The 18393-nt window shown below is 44.0% G+C and overlaps 1 protein-coding gene across 1 annotated transcript; it reads right to left on the reverse strand.

Moving 5' to 3' along the window:
- Positions 1-1310: 1310 nt before the first annotated feature.
- On the reverse strand, positions 1311-17293 carry LOC110485956 (signal recognition particle subunit SRP68). Its single transcript, XM_021557217.2, has 16 exons — positions 16826-17293; positions 16404-16470; positions 16157-16285; positions 15758-15953; positions 15389-15471; positions 14979-15088; positions 13904-13986; positions 13517-13657; positions 8514-8612; positions 8176-8237; positions 7797-7950; positions 6737-6831; positions 6362-6491; positions 5502-5577; positions 5249-5301; positions 1311-2981 (listed from the first exon to the last, which is right to left on the reverse strand). Exons 1-16 carry the CDS (start codon positions 16911-16913, stop codon positions 2754-2756), a joined length of 1794 nt encoding a protein of 597 aa, XP_021412892.1. The 5' UTR covers positions 16914-17293; the 3' UTR covers positions 1311-2753.
- Between the last annotated feature and the right edge of the window lie 1100 nt (positions 17294-18393).

The raw sequence follows: 18393 nt of genomic DNA on the forward strand, positions 1-18393 counted from the left end.
TCAATTTCTTTATATTTGGGGCAGCAGGTAGCCTAGTGGTTAAAGCGTTGTGCCAGTAATCGAAAGGTTGCTAGATCGAATCCCCGAGCTGACAAGGTAAAAATCTGTCGATCTGCCCCTGAACAAACCAGTTAACCCACTGTTCCTAGGTGTCATTGTAAATAAGAATTTGTCCTTCATTTTTTACAATTTAGCCAGGTAAGTCAATTAAGATACCACATGACTGTCATAATCACTAGGAAAACTCAGTTGTCATGCTGTTATACCGGTTGTGTGGAGTACAAGGAACACCAGAAGCTGCCAGCCTCAAGGTTCCCATGGCAACACTTTTGCAGTAAGAGTGCATGGGAAAACAAACGTGTGTGTATACAGTGAAGGTGTAATACATCTAGCCTAATACCACATTCATTTAGTACACAAGTAGGATTGTGATTAGCCATTTTATATTGAAGTACATAACCCTGTATAGATATGCATACAGTAGAAAGAAAGTGATTCACCAGACAGCACATCATAATCTACTCATACTGATGATTCCTGATCATGGCCCTATTATCACACACAAAATGGCCCATACCACGACGTTAGAATGCATTTGATGGGGTCTGAAGTGTGCGTGGTGGAAGGCACATATCGGCTCGTGATGACAGAGCCCAGCTGTCAGTTACCGAGAAGGGATCAAGGGAAAAATGTTAAGTGGTGGGAAGACGCTGGTTAGCTTTGAAAGTTATATCTGCCTGGAACAAAAACACACCCAGCACAGGCATCTCATGCTGCTCACACACCCACACCTGACACAAGAGCCTATGATCATGAAACTACACTAATAGACTGTGGGAGTGCCAAAAGCACTACTATAAAACAGTCTGGTTCAAGCCCTGAATGCTGATTGGCTGACAGCCGTGGCATATCAGACCGTATACAACGAGTACGACAACATGTTTATTTTTACTGCTCTAATTAAGTTGGTAACCATTTTATAGAAATAAGGCACCTCAGGGGTTTGTGGTTTATGGCCTACATACAACAGCTAAGGGCTGTATCCGGGCACTCCGCATTGCGCCTAAGAACAGCCTTTAGCCGTGGTATATTAGCCGTAAAACACACCCCCTCGTGCCTTATTACGTCATTATAATAGCAGATTTATAAAGTCTGTGTAGTAGAGGTTGTCAATTGAAGCTAAGCTACAGTATAAAGTCAGTATCAGTCAAATTTAAAAAAGGTGTGAGTGAAAATGACAAAAAGCCAAGTTATAACATCTTGAAACAAGTTAGAAGTTAGACATGAGAGAAAAAAAGGACAAAGTCTGATCACGTTTGCCGCAAATGTCTCTTTTTAATTAGAAGTCTGGAAAATAATTCATCATGTCACAATTCTCTTCAATACTCCACTTAGTTTTCAAATCATGTTTACAGAAATCATTTTTCGGGCATCTTGGGTGACGATGCGTGAAACCATCCCAACATGCATCTGACCCAAATCCTGTTCATTAATACATGACCACATTGGGAAACAAAAAACGCATTGAAATAAGAAGGTACAAGACCTCTATCACCCTGAATTAAAGAGAAAACAAAGACTTAGATTGAAGAGAGGACAGAAGGTAAATTGACAACCTGTAGTGGAGAACACAGTCATCATAGGCAAATGCAAATGTGAGGTCCGTTGAATAGCTAAAGACTGTTGATTACAGAACTGGCTTTGGTACTGGAAAAGCTGAAGAGGTGTCAGGCACTCCAAAAAGGGTGCCGCACCCTCCCATTTAAAATCTGTTGGAATACGAGCTAACTGATACAATGAAGTAGTGTGTACTAAAATACTGTATTTGTAGACATACTAGGGTTGTTTTTTTTTTTTTTTACAGAAGTTCATGAATGCTGCCTCAGACTTTCGGGGGCGAGGCGAAAAGGAATCCTAAGCAGTCACCTTTGACCCCAAAGGTCATTCTGTCTTTTGTCACACACAGAAGTTACAAATGGTTTAAAAAGTCTATTCATTAGAGAATATAAACACGTTAAGAGTCCTTTCCTGTACCGAATATAAAGTCATTGGCCACTGAACCCCATTGTTGTATAAGGAAATTAACAGGACCATTTCAATCCTGATGTCTAGTCTGACTTTAACTGTCAACCATGCAGAGATGTATTGGTTCCACAACGGCGTGCAGGACAAGACAGACGGATACATTATTCTCTAAATTGAGAACTTCTCACAATCTACATATTAAAGTCATAAGAAATTGGAGGCAATACAGAGGTGATAGAATTCTGACAGTAGGACCACGATCAGAAATGAGTGTGTTATTAGACATCACGGCTTGGTCGTGGATTTACCCTGTGGGCTGCATGTATACGGTTTCTCCTGTTTGATACAACACTTACTCTCCCTCCCTCCTGTATACTGACATTGAGACTGGGTACATGAAAACGCTTTTAAGAGTTGAAAATGAAAATAATTCAAGATAAGTCAATTGGGTTCATTTCCCTCTGTAAAAGTGTGTTGGGGGTTGTTGAAGGGCACAAACAAGGCAGGAAACCTCTAGAACATGAAGTCTCAAACTGGTAGATTTCGAAATGGCGCTCTATACCCTACGCAGTGCACTACTTTTGACCAAATTGTCTACTACATAAGGAAACAGGGTGCCATGTCTCCACAGTTCAGATGGATGACAGTTTTCTAGAAACCCACTCAGCCTGTTTATCAATATCTGGTTGCTTCCAACCTGAAGGCCTCACCAAAGTCTGGGACTCGATTTAGCTGCCGAAGCCGAAGATGCCCTTGATGTAGCCGGTCAGGCCGCCCTTGCCCTTCTGCTCCACCTTGTCGTCGAGGGGTGGGAAGGCCACATGGTTGAGTGCCAGGTCAAAGAAGAGGGGCTTACAGGGGATGGGCTGGAAGTCAGGGGGGAACTGGACCAGGTTGGGCTGCTTCCCCACCAGGGTGGGGTCCAGGTGGAAGGTTTCCAGGCGCTCGCACAGAGGCTGGATGGAGAGGGGTGGTAGCCAAAAGGGGTAGGGGTAGACAAATTAGATGGAGAAGAGGGACTGGTAAAAGTAAATGACTTGAACCTGTCATAAGGTTTGACTAGTCTGCCAGCTAGCAGAAAACATACGCTGTGGTTCCAATGCAGGTCATTTTTCATGAACCAGCACTAGGTTCAGTAGTGAACGACTAATACCTGCCATGTCGACATGCACTGCTCATGATAGCAGCATGACATTTCTATAACAGATTTAAGAGTGAAACGCAATCCTGTGTGGCATATAAACCAAACCAATGACATATAAACAAGAAATGCCCGTCAGGACCCTGTCTTTCAAAGATAATTCATAAACATCCAAATATCTTCAAAGATCTTCATTGTAAAGGGTTAAACACTGTTTCCCATGCTTGTTCAATGAACCATAAGCAATTAATGAACATACAACTGTGGAATGGTCGTTAAGACACTAATAGCTTACAGACGGTAGGCAATTAAAGTCACAGTTATGAAAATTAAGGACACTAAAGAGGCCTTCCTACTGACTCTGAAAAACACAGAAAGATGCCCAGGGTCCCTGCTCATCTGCGTGAACATGCCTTAGGCATGCTGCGAGGAGGCATGAGGACTGCATGTGGCCAGGGCAAGAAACATCACCAGCGGGACAGGTACAGTATGGCATCAACAACTCGCTGAGTTACACCAGGAACGCACAATCCCTCCATCAGTGCTCAAACTGTCCGCAATAGGCTGAGAGTGGCTGGACTGAGGGCTTGTAGGACTGTTGTAAGGCAGGTCCTCACCAGACACCACCGGCAACAATGTCGCCTATGGGCACAAACCCACCGGCGCTGGACCAGACATGACTGGCAAAAAGTGCTCTTCACTGACGAGTCGCGGTTGTGTCTCACCAGGGGTGATGGTCGGATTCGCATTTATCGTCAAAGGAATGAGCATTACACCGAGGCCTGTACTCTGGAGCGGGATCGATTTGGAGGTGGAGGGTCCGTCATGGTCTGGGGCGGTGTGTCACAGCATCATCGGACTGAGCTCGTCATTGCCGGCAATCTCAATGCTGTGCGTTATAGGGAAGACATCCTCCTCCCTCATGTGGTACCCTTCCTGCAGGCACATCCTGACATGACCCTCCAGCATGACAATGCCACCAACCATACTGCTCGTTCTGTGCGTGATTTCCTGCAAGACAGGAATGTCAGTGTTCTGACATACCAGACGTGCCCAATCCCATTGAGCACGTCTGGGACCTGTTGAATCGGAGGGTGAGGGCTAGGGCCGTTCCCTCCAGAAATGTCTGGGAACTTGCAGGTGCCTTGGTGGAAGAGTGGGGTAACATCTCACAGCAAGAACTGGCAAATCCTGTGCAGTCCATGAAGAGGAGATGCACTGAAGTACTTAATGCAGCTGATGGCCACACCAGATACTGACTGTTACTTTTGTTCAGGGACACATAATTCCATTTCTGTTAGTCACATGTCTGTGGAACTTGTTCAGTTTGTGTCTCAGTTGTTGAATCTTATGTTCACACAAATATTTACACATGTTAAGTTTGCTGAAAAAAAACGCAGTTGACAATGAGAGGACGTTTCTTTTTTTGCTGAGTTTAGCGTGTCTGGCAGAGGCCTGATATTTCACCCAAACATTGAAGTTTTTCCATGTCAGTCTGCTAGGCAGCATTCCAGCTCTGTCCTGTATTGACTGAGGCAGGTCAGGGAGTGTTCTTTCCCACAGACTGGTCCATGTAAGGCAATGATCTGTGGTAGGCACACTCCTATTCCCAACACTACTTCCTCTCACTACTGCACAACTAACTAACACACAGTAGCATTCACTACACTTCTCATTCACTCCAACATTATCTGAAAGTAGCCCGGAAAGTGGCCGGGCTGGAACTTGAGAGGTACAGAGGAGTCAGAGTTAACCCAGAACTAAAGTCTGACGTAATTGGTCAGCAGCGAGATTAAGTTCTGGGTCAACATTAAGAGATCAAGAAATGCTAGAATGAGGGGTGGAACGAGGAGCTCTACCCTCTCTTTGCAAGTTACGTCCGAATGTCCCCTTCCAAAATTCAAAAGATGCTAACACCTGCGAAATCGTGATTTGTTCAAATAACCAGTGACAAAAAACCCAAACACCGTAATTACACGCAGAATGTCTCCACGAGAGATTAGAGTTAGGGCTAAGCACATTGGGGGTAGTTAGCTGTGAGACTTTGTTTTCATGTGGGAGGCTAATTTTGATTGTTCTTACCGTGTTGTCTTTCACCTTCTGCTGAGAGGGTGCTTCAGGAGCATCCTCCGTGTCTAAAATACAAACACACACCCTCAGCTTCATAACACAGGCAAAATAAACCAGAGACCACAAGTCTTACAAAACACACACCGGTCAGGTCACAACAATGACAAGTCGAGCAGAAAAGTCAATAAAAAGAAAGTTGCCTAACCCAGGTAAGGGTATTACCCTATAGAAACAAAATGGCTGCCCTTGCAAGTCAGGTACCCACCTAAGATGGCTGCCGCCTGAAGCGAGTATTTCTCAGCGTTGACCTCTGTGATCAGCTCCTGCACATCAGGCAGATCCTTTAGGCAAGGGAGACAGAAAACATTAGGCCAAGACACTTTTAGACAGTCCCACAGTAGAGTATCATGAATAACACGTATGTTTACCTACCTGCATCCATTTCAATGACAGACACCCCCCACCTCAAAAAGATAATAGAACACCTACTTTGTGGATATTGTCATGGTTTAAACACAGAGCCAATTGATTCTATATCATGAATAGTATTTGACAGACAAAGCTTTTCAACGCATGAGTTGTAGATATAGGTAACAGTCAAAATAATGGAAACACTTGAATAGATGAGGGATACAAAGTATATTGAAAACAGGTGCTACCACACAGTGCCGAGTTAATTATGCTTAGGGTCATGTATAAAAATACTGGGAAGTCCATTATTTTGGCTATCATGGCTATGCCCCCATAGGATGACAATGGCCCCATCCAGGTGGCACGAGTGGTCACTGAACGGGTCGATGAGCATGAAAATGATTTAAACCACGCGTCATGGCCGTCTCAGTCACCAGATCAACCCAATTAAACACTTACGGGTGATCTGGAGCGGCGTCTGAGACGGCGTTTCCCACCACCACATTATGGAATGTCTCACGGGGGGGGAATGGTATCACATCCCTCCAATAGAGTTCCAGACACTTGCAGAATCTATGCCACGCATTGACGCCGTTGTGACTCGTGTTGCCCCAACGCCCTATTAAAGAATATGTTGGTGTTTCCTTTATTTTGGCAGTTAGCCTGCATGTTAAAGCAGACGTTTACACACTATCCACAGTCAGTGTCTGATACCTTCAGGCTGTTGTTGAGGCTCTTAGCCTTGGACTGGACCTCCTTGGCGTACTTCAGGACCCGCTCATACAGGACCAGAGCCTCGCTCCACTTCTTCACCAGCACGTACGACTGGGCTATGAAGAAACACCTGGGGGGAGAGAGAGAAAGCGGGGACGTTAGTGACTGGTGTGTACGCTTCTGTTCTGGCCCGAGGCGGATCAGAAACAGCTAAATGGCAGGGGTCAAGCCAGCAAGTAAGTGTGTGTGATAACACACAGTTCACAACATTTCTTTACTAGCTTATACATCAAGGCTTTGAAGAGACACCTGTGGGAATGCGTGTGTGGAAGGTGTGTGCGCACAGTGCGTGACCTCCGTGGTGTGAGCTCTGACCTGTAGGCCTTGTAGACCAGCATCTTGAGGGCCACCTCCTTCTGGAACGTGTGATCTTCCTCCAGGCCCTGCAGGGAGGACAGCTCAGCCAGACTCTGTAGAAACAGTCATGAGGCAACATCAACAAGGATAAGCTGACTCACGGGTAGAGGCTTAACCATGGAAATAGAACGAGTCAGAAAGAAACATCCTATTTCTACGGGCTTAACATTAGGGTTGAATGGCGGGCCCCCTCAGACGATCCCGCAGGTGAAGACGTCGGCTGTGGAAGTCCCGGGCTGGTTACACGGGGTCTGTGGTTGTGAGGCAGGTTGCCTATACTGACACATTTTCTAAAGTGACGTTGGAGGTGGCTTATGGTAAAGAAATGAACATTCTAATCTCTGGCAACATCTCTGGTGGACATTCCTGCAGTAAGAATGCCAATTACATGCTCTCTCAAAACTTGAGACATCTGCGGCATTGTGTTGTGACAAAACGGAACATTTTAGACTAGCCTTTTATTGTCCGCAGAACAAGGTGCATCTGTGTAATGATCCTGCTGTTTAATCAGCTTATTGATCTACCACACCTGTCGGGTGGATGTTCGGCCAAATGCTCACTTACAGGGATGTAAACAAACTTGTACTCAAAATGTGAGAAAAATAAGCTTGTTGTGCATATGGAACATTTCTGGGATCTTTTATTTAAGCTCATGAAACCACTTTACATGTTGCGTTTATATTTCTGTTCAGTATAGTTTTTGGACTTGACCCTGGGTATGCTGAGTAAATAGAGGTATTTGAACTTTCTCCAACTCCACGAATGGTTTGGATGTTTTGTGGTTATGAAGCAGGAAAATATCAAACCATTCAGTTTCACTATCAATTAGTGTAACGTTATGAGATGACAAGGACAGACATTTGGAACGTGCCAGACATAATGTTACATTGTGTTGTGTTATCAGAGGTGTATTCATTAGTGCACACAACAGCAAAACATTTTTCAACAGAAAAACAAAAAAAAAGTTGTTTCCTTCCGTCTTGTGGCTACTGAATACGACCCAGGTGTGTGTTTGTACCTGGAGGATGATGTCGTAGAGACGGATAAGGTCCTGGGGGCGAGGGCCCCTTTTGTTCTCGTCCGTTTGCGGCTCCTTCAGCTTGGCCTGCAGCATGTGGGCCATGCTCTCGTTCCTCTTCACCACCGTCCACAGCTTGATGTAGGTCAGGTAGCTATGGAGGGACACACACACACACACACAACACACAAACACAGGTCAAAGACTGATCCCATGTACAGATAGGCTCTTATTTGCTTGCATTTCTCATCTTCTCAAAACGCATTGGAGAAGACAGTCTGAGGGGAGATACATTCTCCAATACAGTTGAGGATGTGGTGAGGAGATCGGGTCGCCTCGCATCCTCTGACAAAATGTCAGACAGAATGACCTCTCTTACCTGTGCAGGAACTGCAGGTTGGACACCTTTCCACTGGCTTCATCAGATCTCTCTCGCTGCTTCTGCAGAGTTGAGAAGTCAGGGAGCATTTAGCCATAGACAGATAGTGACAGGGTCTGGTACAGTCCTTGACCCTTCTACTCACGTTACTGTTTATCCTATGAACTTTACTATGTCAGGTCAGTAAACCCAAGTATCAATGTGAACCCCGGTCAGTTCGTAACCCTAACTGTCATGTGTGTAACTTCAAATGTGTCAGTCCGTAACCCTAACTGTCATGTCTGTAACCTCAAATTTGTCAGTCTGTAACTCTTACAGTGTCAGTCAGTCATACTTACCGCTTCAGTTTTCAGCTCCTCTCTCACCGCCTGGATGGTGTCTCGGCACTCGGCTAGTAGGGTCTCGTACAGACGTTCCTTGGTCTCCTCATTGGCTGCCTGTGGGGGAAAAATGGTGATCCAGTAGAAATATGGAAATATGAATTTATATTGTATGTCATATATACCTCCCCTGATCTTCTCCAATGGGTATTGAGAAGGACATGAGGATAGAGGACGTGAGGCATAAGTAAGAGAGATCTTCCCTATCCCTGTGCTGCGGAAATACCTACGGCAGCATTTTACTCACACGTGTGCTCATACTTGAAATGGTTGCCTGTTAGAGCCTTGCTTACGGTACCAATCAGATTAAATCATGCAAATATTAGTGTAAAAGTAGGTCTTGGGGTAAGGCTGTGACTGGGAGAGACAAGTATGCAGCAGAGCAGGCTGCTGTAGACATTCCTGTAGGAGGTACATTCCTAGAGTTACTGTAGCTCAGGACCGATGTGAAAGAGAAGCCTTGTTCTTTATTGTCACCCAAGATTTAACACAGGCTTATTGTGTACGTTACAGTAGGCTAACTTGCAGGTTTGGGAGGCAGCCAAGTGTTCTGGTTTAGATTGACATTTTTACATAAACAGTCGTTTTAAAAGATTAGTCAGAAAGATTAAAAGTATCGTCAATGACTCATATGTCCTAGTTAGAACGTCCTAGCAGTGACCATGTTAAATTTTTAAAAAATTGCTAATAAAATGTTTGTTATATATTCACCTGCTGACTAATGATTGCTTGTGTTTTTGTCAGCTAAAGAGAAGACACTGGCGAATCCTCTGAGATTTACTATGTCTCAAGCATGTACACCGATTCATCCGAGGATAAGATGCCTCAAAATTATTTAAGTGCTAAAACATGGCGGGGAATGATTGGGAGCGTTCTACTTAACAATTGACAATTCTGCCACTTTTTAACCTCCAATTCCTCATCTCCAGCACCATACCAGTGTCTACATATTTGAAAACGGCACATTTATATGGATGTGCTTAAAAATATAAAAATATCCTAAAAAATGCGTACCCTTCAGCACGTTTCCATCCAGTTATGCAGGTAAAGTAACTGTATAAATATATATATTTTTAAATCACAACAGCTGTGTTGAAACCGATGATGGTTTCAGTACAACTTTATATATGCTGAAAGATAGAGTTCATTTGACATGGTGGGATCTTTTTGTGTCTGTAAAATTAATTGTGTGAGAAATGGTGGCGGAAACTCCTTAAAATGCACAAATATTGACATTGAAATCATTATACTGGAGTCACGAGATGATATGGCATGTGGTCGTCCCACTCCAACTCCGGGAAACAATGCAGTTTAGTAAACTAGGCAGTTTATCATTTCCGATTAATTTCACAGGGTGGTGAAAGTGCACGGTGATGCTGATGCCCCTTTCCAATAAATTGAGGGACTTATTCTGGCGACATGCTGATCGATGCTCGACTGCCATTTGACAATAAAGATATTCGAGCTCTTAATTGCGTCATGTTAAGTAGCCTACCCGCACTGCTAGGCTTGGGCGGTATACCGGTTAGACAGTGTACCGGGGTATTTCGACATACCGGCGGTATGATTTGAACACCGGTCAAAAGAAAAAGCGAACCAAATGCATCTGCCGGAGATCTTAGCTGGACATAATTTGGACACATCTTAGATTTCGTTTTAAAACAGGGGCATAGCACGCACCCATTGTTTACATGTTTATTATGTGTACGAGGGTGCACGCTACGCCCCTGCTTAGAACAACAACTATTAGAACGCTACGGGCTGTAGCTATGCATTTGGTTTGCTAACTTGACATCTGGCGGCTAGATGTAAAGATCACGCTTCTGGTTTACAGCACAGACATTCAATCCTTTCCGTGATCAACATCCCCGTTGCCTAAATTGTTGTGCGAAAAAAAAAAAAAAAAGTCTAACTACTTAAACTTTTTTAAATATTTCGCGCCGCTTGTGTGCACTTCTGTGAATACCCCGGTATGGTACAGAAACAGTAGGACTATGAAAATCTGGATTACGCCCAACCCGACGCAGTGTATCTGACCAGAGTAGGGACATTTGCTATTTAACGCAACAGTTTGAGACAGTTGAAAATGTGATGGAAACACATTTAACTTTCAACATTGTTCCCGGTACATGAACGTAAGAGAGAAAGTACATTGTGTGCATTACGTCGTCACACACGGATTTTTCAAAGTCCGTTTTGTGGATTTTGGAATATCCGCATCAAATTCTGCCGCCAATTGAATGGAAACCTACCGTGGATAAAAAAATAATCATTTAACAAGTTTATAGCCAGAGGGATGGCATTTTCTTGCTCCCCACGTCACCATGAATCTGTGTTTGAAAATCACTGTTTTTCAAATGTAACATTTAATGTCATCGGGTAGAATGTGTTAACATAATATATTTTTCTACAAAAAGTAGAAATCCACCATTTTCACATATGTAAATGTTACTGTGCTGGAGATAATGAAAATGAAAAGCTGTGAGCGTTGTCATTTAACACAAATTCGTAGTGGGCAGACAATGAAGTAACATTCACTCCTATCCATCCAGCATGTAGGGAGGGTGTCTTGTGGTGACACACCAACCAGTGCCACCACCCTGGCAAAGCCTAGCCCCTAAAAGGACTGGGAGAACCAGTCTGGTGTCTTCTGTGCTTTCAGAGAGAGAGGGATGGCGCATCCTTCTTCAGTATGTCCCCTAGGGCTTGCGCATGGCCTTAAATGGCAGTTCTGTTGGAATGGTTGAGGGATTCCTCACGTACCCAGACAAATGTAACCCACAGAAGTCCTTTGGAGGAAGGAATGTTGACAGATACAAATGTCAAATATAAAAAGCAGAAATGAGAAATAATAAAATAGTTGCCATATGACATTTTGACCTTACCTAGGCCTCCCTTTAAGATTCCATAATGTTTCATTTGTGTGCTACAAAGCAAAAACACATGTCAAATGAAGCTCTACCGCTTGCTCTGAAATAGTATTTTAATGTTCATACATTTATGAATATTGAAATATAGAAACATGAATATTGAAATGTTTAGATATTATATATAAATTGTTGAACATAATATACTCCACAGGCATATCAGAGTGGGATCAATGCTACTTTTAGAGTTTGTAAGCATTACCAACATAGTGAATGTGAAAATGGATTCAAAATTGTCACTCTACTGGTGATTTGCAGGATGTGCAATGACACAAGTAAAAGGAGGGTTGTGATTGGTTACATTGTCTACTATAGCAATTTCTCTGTATAAAATGGGCATAACTTTAGACAACTGAGGTAGATAAAAGGGGAGTGTAGAAGTAGAGGCAGCCATAGGGGGGGGGGGGGGGGGGGGGGTATTACAGTCCAACTGGTTCTGAACCCTTGTGTTCCTCACATCAAAATGGTACCTTCCCATAAACGTAACAGAATCATTGACTGACATGTCAATTATAGATCAAAGTGCATGAAATGTTAACCCTCAACTCAAAAAGCTAATTTGGATACAACTGGTTGTGGACAGGTATGAGGGTAATTTATGACCAGACCCAAATTCAGCCCTACTTCAAAAGTGTAAGCACAACAATTACATCTAACAGAAACGATGGTCCCACTCCCAAACTGATAACCATTTCGCTCCGATGCTAGTCTGTCCATAGACACTAGGGCTGATGGGTGTAGCCATGTGAGTTGATATGCATGGAATGCAGTTTGACAGCACGAGCGGCAGCATGCCAGAGCCAAGTGCAGGTGGGTGTGACTGATGTGGCCGCAGGGTGGAAGAGGAAGGTCGACAGGAAGACCGACAGGGAAGGTAAGCAGAGTCTGACAAGAGACACCTGTCAGTGAGCTGTAGTGGAGTGAACGCCACCTACTGAGACCCAAGGTGAACGACACGAGACGATAGCCACCGTTGGGGCTCTCGACCTGCCTTTAGGGTAACCTCTCACTACAGACTGGTTGATAACGGCTTGATACTGCTAAAGAAAGAGCACCGACTAGGCTGCGCCACTAAACCCCTGTTCACAAACAGATTCTCGAGTTCATAAGGCATCCTTGTACACTAGGCTCATAAGTTTGCTACTGGCCCCATAGCTACTTCACACTAGCCTATAATGAAGCAGGGGTGTCCAAGCAGAACAGCAAAACCCTTTTCAGGGCTTGACATTAACGTTAAGCCACTTGTCAGTTGGATAGTTTCTTGACTTGTCTGAAAGCTCAAGTTACTGGTCCCCCCCCCAAATAAAAAGGCATGTAACACCGTAAGCCAAAAAAAGGTGACTGATAAGCATGTCGGAAGAGGCAAAGAACATTAGTAGGGTTTAACAGAATTTCCCTCACTAGTTAGTCTGTTGTCTATCATTATTTTATAGGCTACATGCTGTCATGTCTCCATCGCTCTCGGGCAACGGCCCACTTGCACACAGGTAATGCACATGTTTTCCTGACCGTACGAACCCTGTTTGCTGACCAAAAACAACTGGGCAAACAACTCACTAGCTAGCAAGGAATAAACCAATGCTCACAGGGTGATCTCAAAAAGTGCACCTTGCAACCGCGGGTGATTGAAAGACAGCTCGTGCCTGTCAACGCAATACAATATTTCTACTCAGATGCTCTCTGCAGAGTTCGGGAAAACGGTGCGCGAGACAACACATCTAGAAGACGCTTAGATTCAATTTGAATCTGAGCAATTGTTTGACGTGCAAATTATTTGTCCAGCCGGACAACAAATCTATATTCTGCTTGTCCGACTTGTTGTTGTCGCTTGTCCCAGACAAGAAGACAAGCGTTAATGTCGAGCCCTCCTTTTAACACTACCGTGCTGACCTGAATCGTACTGTGCCGGCTCTGATATTTTATTATCACATCCTCCTTTCTAGCAACTGCGGTAGATGCGAAACCAGAACAGTCAAGTTCTGCTTTGGCTCAGCAGTGTGATAATGTGACTAGTACCCTGGTAAGGTCACTGACCTGGGCGATGGCGGCCTCGTTGTCTCCCAGGCCCAGCAGGAAGATGCGGGCCTTGTCGATCTTGACGGGCACCGTTCGGCCTCGCCACTCCACCTCGCTCATGGTGGCTGCCTGCTTGGCTCTCGTCTGTGTGATCAGGGCCTGGAACAATACCATAATCATTCAACAGTATGCTACATAAGACAGGTCTGTTCCAACATCCACACTAGCCTACTACTGATAAAGAGAGCAATGTCTTGGGCCTGCATTCTAAGTGGTATAACAGTATGGACAATGGAACAAAGTGATTCTCTCTGCACTAACAAGTAAAATATAGATGTAGGGCCATACATCTGTCCCTACCTTTCCAGTAGTAAATTAGTAGTTAGTAGGACACCACACACTGACCTCTAGTTTCTCAGCCATCATGCCCCCTCCTCCTCCTGCACTCAGCCTCATCTGCATCAACTCATTCATGGCGTTCTGGTCACCTGGAGTCAGAGGGGAGTAGGGTTGTTCAGGACCAGTCAAATGAACAGGAATGAGTTGTGTGTGTGGGAAAGAGAGAAGCAGTAGAATGCATATACTTCCATTCAAAAGTTTGGGGTCACTTAGAAATGTCCTTGTTTTCCATGAATACATACATGAAATGAGTTGCAAAATTAATAGGAAATATAGTCAAGACGTTGACAAGGTGACAAATAATGATTGTGTCCTTCAAACTTTGCTTTCGTCAAAGAATCCTCTATTTGCAGCAATTACAGCCTTGCAGACCTTAGGCATTCTAAATTTGTTGAGGTAATCTGAAGAGATTTCGCACCATGCTTCCTGAAGCACCTCTCACAAGTTGGATTGGCTTGAAGGGCACTTCTTACATACCATACAGTCAAGCTGCTCCCACAACCACTCAATAGGGTTGAGATCCAGTGACTGTGCTGGCTACTCCATTATAGACAGAATAACAGCTGACTGCTTCTTCCCTAAATAGTTACTGCATAGTTTGGAGCTGTGCTTTGGGTCATTGTCCTGCTGTAGGAGGAAATTGGCTCCAATTAAGCGCCGTCCACAGGGTATGGCATGGCGTTGCAAAATGGAGTGATAGCCTTCCTTCTTCAAGATCCATTTGACCCTTTGCAAATCTCCCACTTTATCACCACCAAAGCACCCCCAGACCATCACATTGCCTCCACCATTATTGACAGATGGCATCAAGCACTCCTCCAGCATCTTTTCTGCATCTCACGAATGTCCTTTGTGATCCGAACACCTCAAACTTAGATTTGCCTTTCCGTACAACATTAACAATGTCTATAGTGTATTTCTAATAAATGTGAAGTTTTTTCTTTAAAAAAAAAGGACATTTCTAAGTGACCCCAAACTTTTTTACGGAGGTGTATGTGATTCTCTCGATATGAGAGGTGTGAATGCAAATGAAAGTGCAATCCACTGTCAATCTGAGCGACGGGATGCATGTGTCGCCTACCTATGTTGTAAGCACAATAACGGATGTTGGGTGAGATCTCCTCCACACGCTGGTGATACAGCACTGCCAGCTCCTCAGTAAAGGCACTGGCCAGCTTCTCATAGATGGTCCTGAGAGAGGTTACAATACAGACACATGGAATTTTCTATCGTTCATAAGTAGCAAGATGGTGGTCCGAGAACACAGCTATATGCTGAATGTGTTTGGATATGTTAAGCACACGTCTTACACGTAGGTAGTTACATCTTGTAAACAGACAACTTGACATCTGTCAACATACAATGTAGCCTATATTCTTGAGGCCTCATTTGCCCCATGTGAAATTATCTTAATACGCTAGATCAAAAGCTCAGCAATCAAAAAAGGGGCCACACCACGGCCTTTACGTAGCATAGTAGGGTCAGACTCACTTGCACTTGTTGAAGGCCTCCATGGCAGCCTTCCACTCCTGCAGCTCAAAGCGCACCATGCCACTCAGGTAGGAGGTGTAGGCCTGCAGACAAGTTGCATTCATTATTATTAATTCAGAGGTCATCAGCAGCTATTTCCGCTAGGTTAGAAAGACAGGGCCCTGAGGCGCTCTTTCCTCAAGGACACGCCCAGCTGCCTAGACTGTTGGTTCCTCAACTGATAAATATTTGTCTTTAAATATTAGTTTCAGTTAAATTGTTACTTCACTTGCGCAGAATTTGAACCACATGTTGAAGTAAATGAAGGTGAAACAATAGGGAAAGTCACTGACTCTCCAGATCAGGGCATTAGCCTACCTATTAGCCTACCTGTGCTTCCAGTTTGGTCTTGGCATCCACACGAGGGCTCTCACACAGCTTCTCCAGCCTCTCTCCATGTTTGGCAGCCTTCCGCAGGCGGGACAGCAGGTGGAAGCGCTTGCGGGGCTCTGTGTTGGCCTCCTGCTTCAGCTGCATGGCGTAGCTCCACGCCCGCTCAGCCTCCATCAGTACCAGCAGTAGATACCTAAAAAGAGGATTTGTTATATTCAAGGGACTTGGACCAACTTTAGTGCTGGCTGCTATTTTGCATTATGAGTATTTTCATTGTAGTTCTAGAACCAAATGATGGTTGCCGGCAGCTTTCATGCACATCATGCATGAAGTATTTGGATTGTAAATCCAGTTGTACTTTAATACTGTTGTAAGAACGGGATCGGGTGCTATTACCTGTTGTCAGAGTACCGGTTGTCAGAGAGCATCTCGACAGTCACTTTCTTCCCAGTGAACTTGTGCCTGTTGCCGCACTTGAAGCCCAGGGTCTTGCGCAGACGACGCAAGCGCCGGGAGCAGTATCCCCTAGGACAGAGAGAAAGAGATGGGTGAATTTTACAGTGTGTAACTATGAGCCAACATAAGATATAGTCTATGATTGTCAAACTCCCATTCGCTGTCATAGTCCAGTCCTCAATCTCACCTGTATCTTTGATAATCCCCGTGTCGCAAGCCATGTTGTTGCTGGGAATCCTTGATGATCTGGAGAACTGGAAGTCTGCGTTAAGGGCCAGTCTACTACATTCACACAGGAACCTATAGCTAGCTAACGTTACATACACAGTGGCGCATGAGAAAAGATCACAGTAAATATACTTTAGCAGTGGATTTGCATTATGTGATGGATGTAGCAGGTTGACAATGTTAATTTACTTAAACATTATTTTAGCAATATTCTAATGAAAACATCTGTAAACCGCTTTTCTAAGGACACGTAGCGCTAGCCTTCCGGCATCACGTTAGCTAACTAACGTTAGTTAGGCAAGCCCACCTCCACCAAAAAATACTGGTGTCGCAAAATGACATATTGGTCCCGGGTCAGGTTTATAGCTTTAGAAAGGATACTCTCCAGTCCTATTCCATCTTCCGTTGTATTTTCTTTATTCTCATCCATAGGCAATATTTTTCCTTCATTTTGCTTGTCTAAGGCCATTTTTCTGCTAGCAGCACACGTCCAAACTGACCCGAAGAAATGCACCGGAAGTAAACTCAAGCGTCAGCGTCGTCATACCTTTTTATGCAATTCTTGCCATGTTTACACATGACACGCAACACTAGTGAAGCACATAATTCAAAACAGTTCAACACGTTAAAAAAAATTATACTAAAACAAACGCAACACATAAGTGTTATTCCCATGTTTCATGAGCTGAAATAAAATATCCTAGAAAGTTTCCATACGCACAAATCGCAAAAAAAAACAACAACTGCACACATTAGTTTATATCCCTGTTAGTGAGCATTTTATCCTTTGCCAAGATAATGCATACACCATCTTCGTCTTCTGAGTTTAACAGCAGGTGGGATCCAATATACTGCATTACCGCCCCCAACTATAAATCCATTATAATATTTTTTTTTATTTAACAAGGCAAGTCAGTTAAGAACAAATTCTTATTTACAATGACAGCCTAGGAACAGTGCCTTGTTTAGGGGCAGAACAACAGATTTTTACCTTGTCAGCTCGGGGATTCAAACTCACAACCTTTTTGGTTACTGCCCCAATGCTTTAACCACTATGCTACCTGCCACACATACACACAAAAAATAATAATTCAAAACTAGTCATACATTCATTAAAACGCCACTACCCAATTCCACTCAATTCCACTACCCTATCTACTCCTACACCATGCGAATGGCCTGGGAGGACGGAACACCACCACTCAACACACCCTGTAACTCTCCTGAAGTAAAAAATAAATAAATAAAACTATTCTAAAGTCAAATCTGGCATACCCAAATACTTCTCTACAGCTGCTACCACATCTGTTTTCTGTGATTGACATTTCATTTCAGCGGTACAGTTGATTGAAGTACATTGCTATGAAGTACATCGCTACATTGCTTTGAAGTCAACCTTACTGAAGCATGTCACTCGTTGGCCTATCCCTCTGTGCTGACACAGATCTACTACTCAAAGGGATCTTCTCAGGATCCCTCACCCTTGAATCATCCTCTACTTTCTTCACTACCTCAGCATACCACACTTTCTGCAATACTCTGACTGTAGCCACCTCAACCTCCCTCTCTCGCACCGGACACTTCTGATCCCCAGCAACATGGGCACCCCTACAGTTAACACACACAATGTTATCCACCAAAATGACACAATCCTCCATCCCATGCCCTCCTGCACACTTCCCAAATCTTGGAATCTCCCTCCTTCAAACTGCTGCAACTTGACCATAAACATTGCACCCGAAAAACCGCAGTGGATTCTGCACAAAAGCTCTAACAGGATAACTGATATATCCTAACATGGCTTTGTTAGGAGCACCCCCCGATCCACATCGAAGGGACAGTAGTGGAGAAGGTGTAAAGTTTTAAGTTCCTCGGCGTACACATCACAGATAAACTGAAATGGTCCACCCACACAGACAGTGTGGTGAAGAAGGTGCAACAGGGCCTCT

Source organism: Oncorhynchus mykiss, chromosome 13, assembly GCF_013265735.2.
Source record: "Oncorhynchus mykiss isolate Arlee chromosome 13, USDA_OmykA_1.1, whole genome shotgun sequence".
In the NCBI taxonomy this organism is placed as follows: Eukaryota; Metazoa; Chordata; class Actinopteri; order Salmoniformes; family Salmonidae; genus Oncorhynchus; species Oncorhynchus mykiss.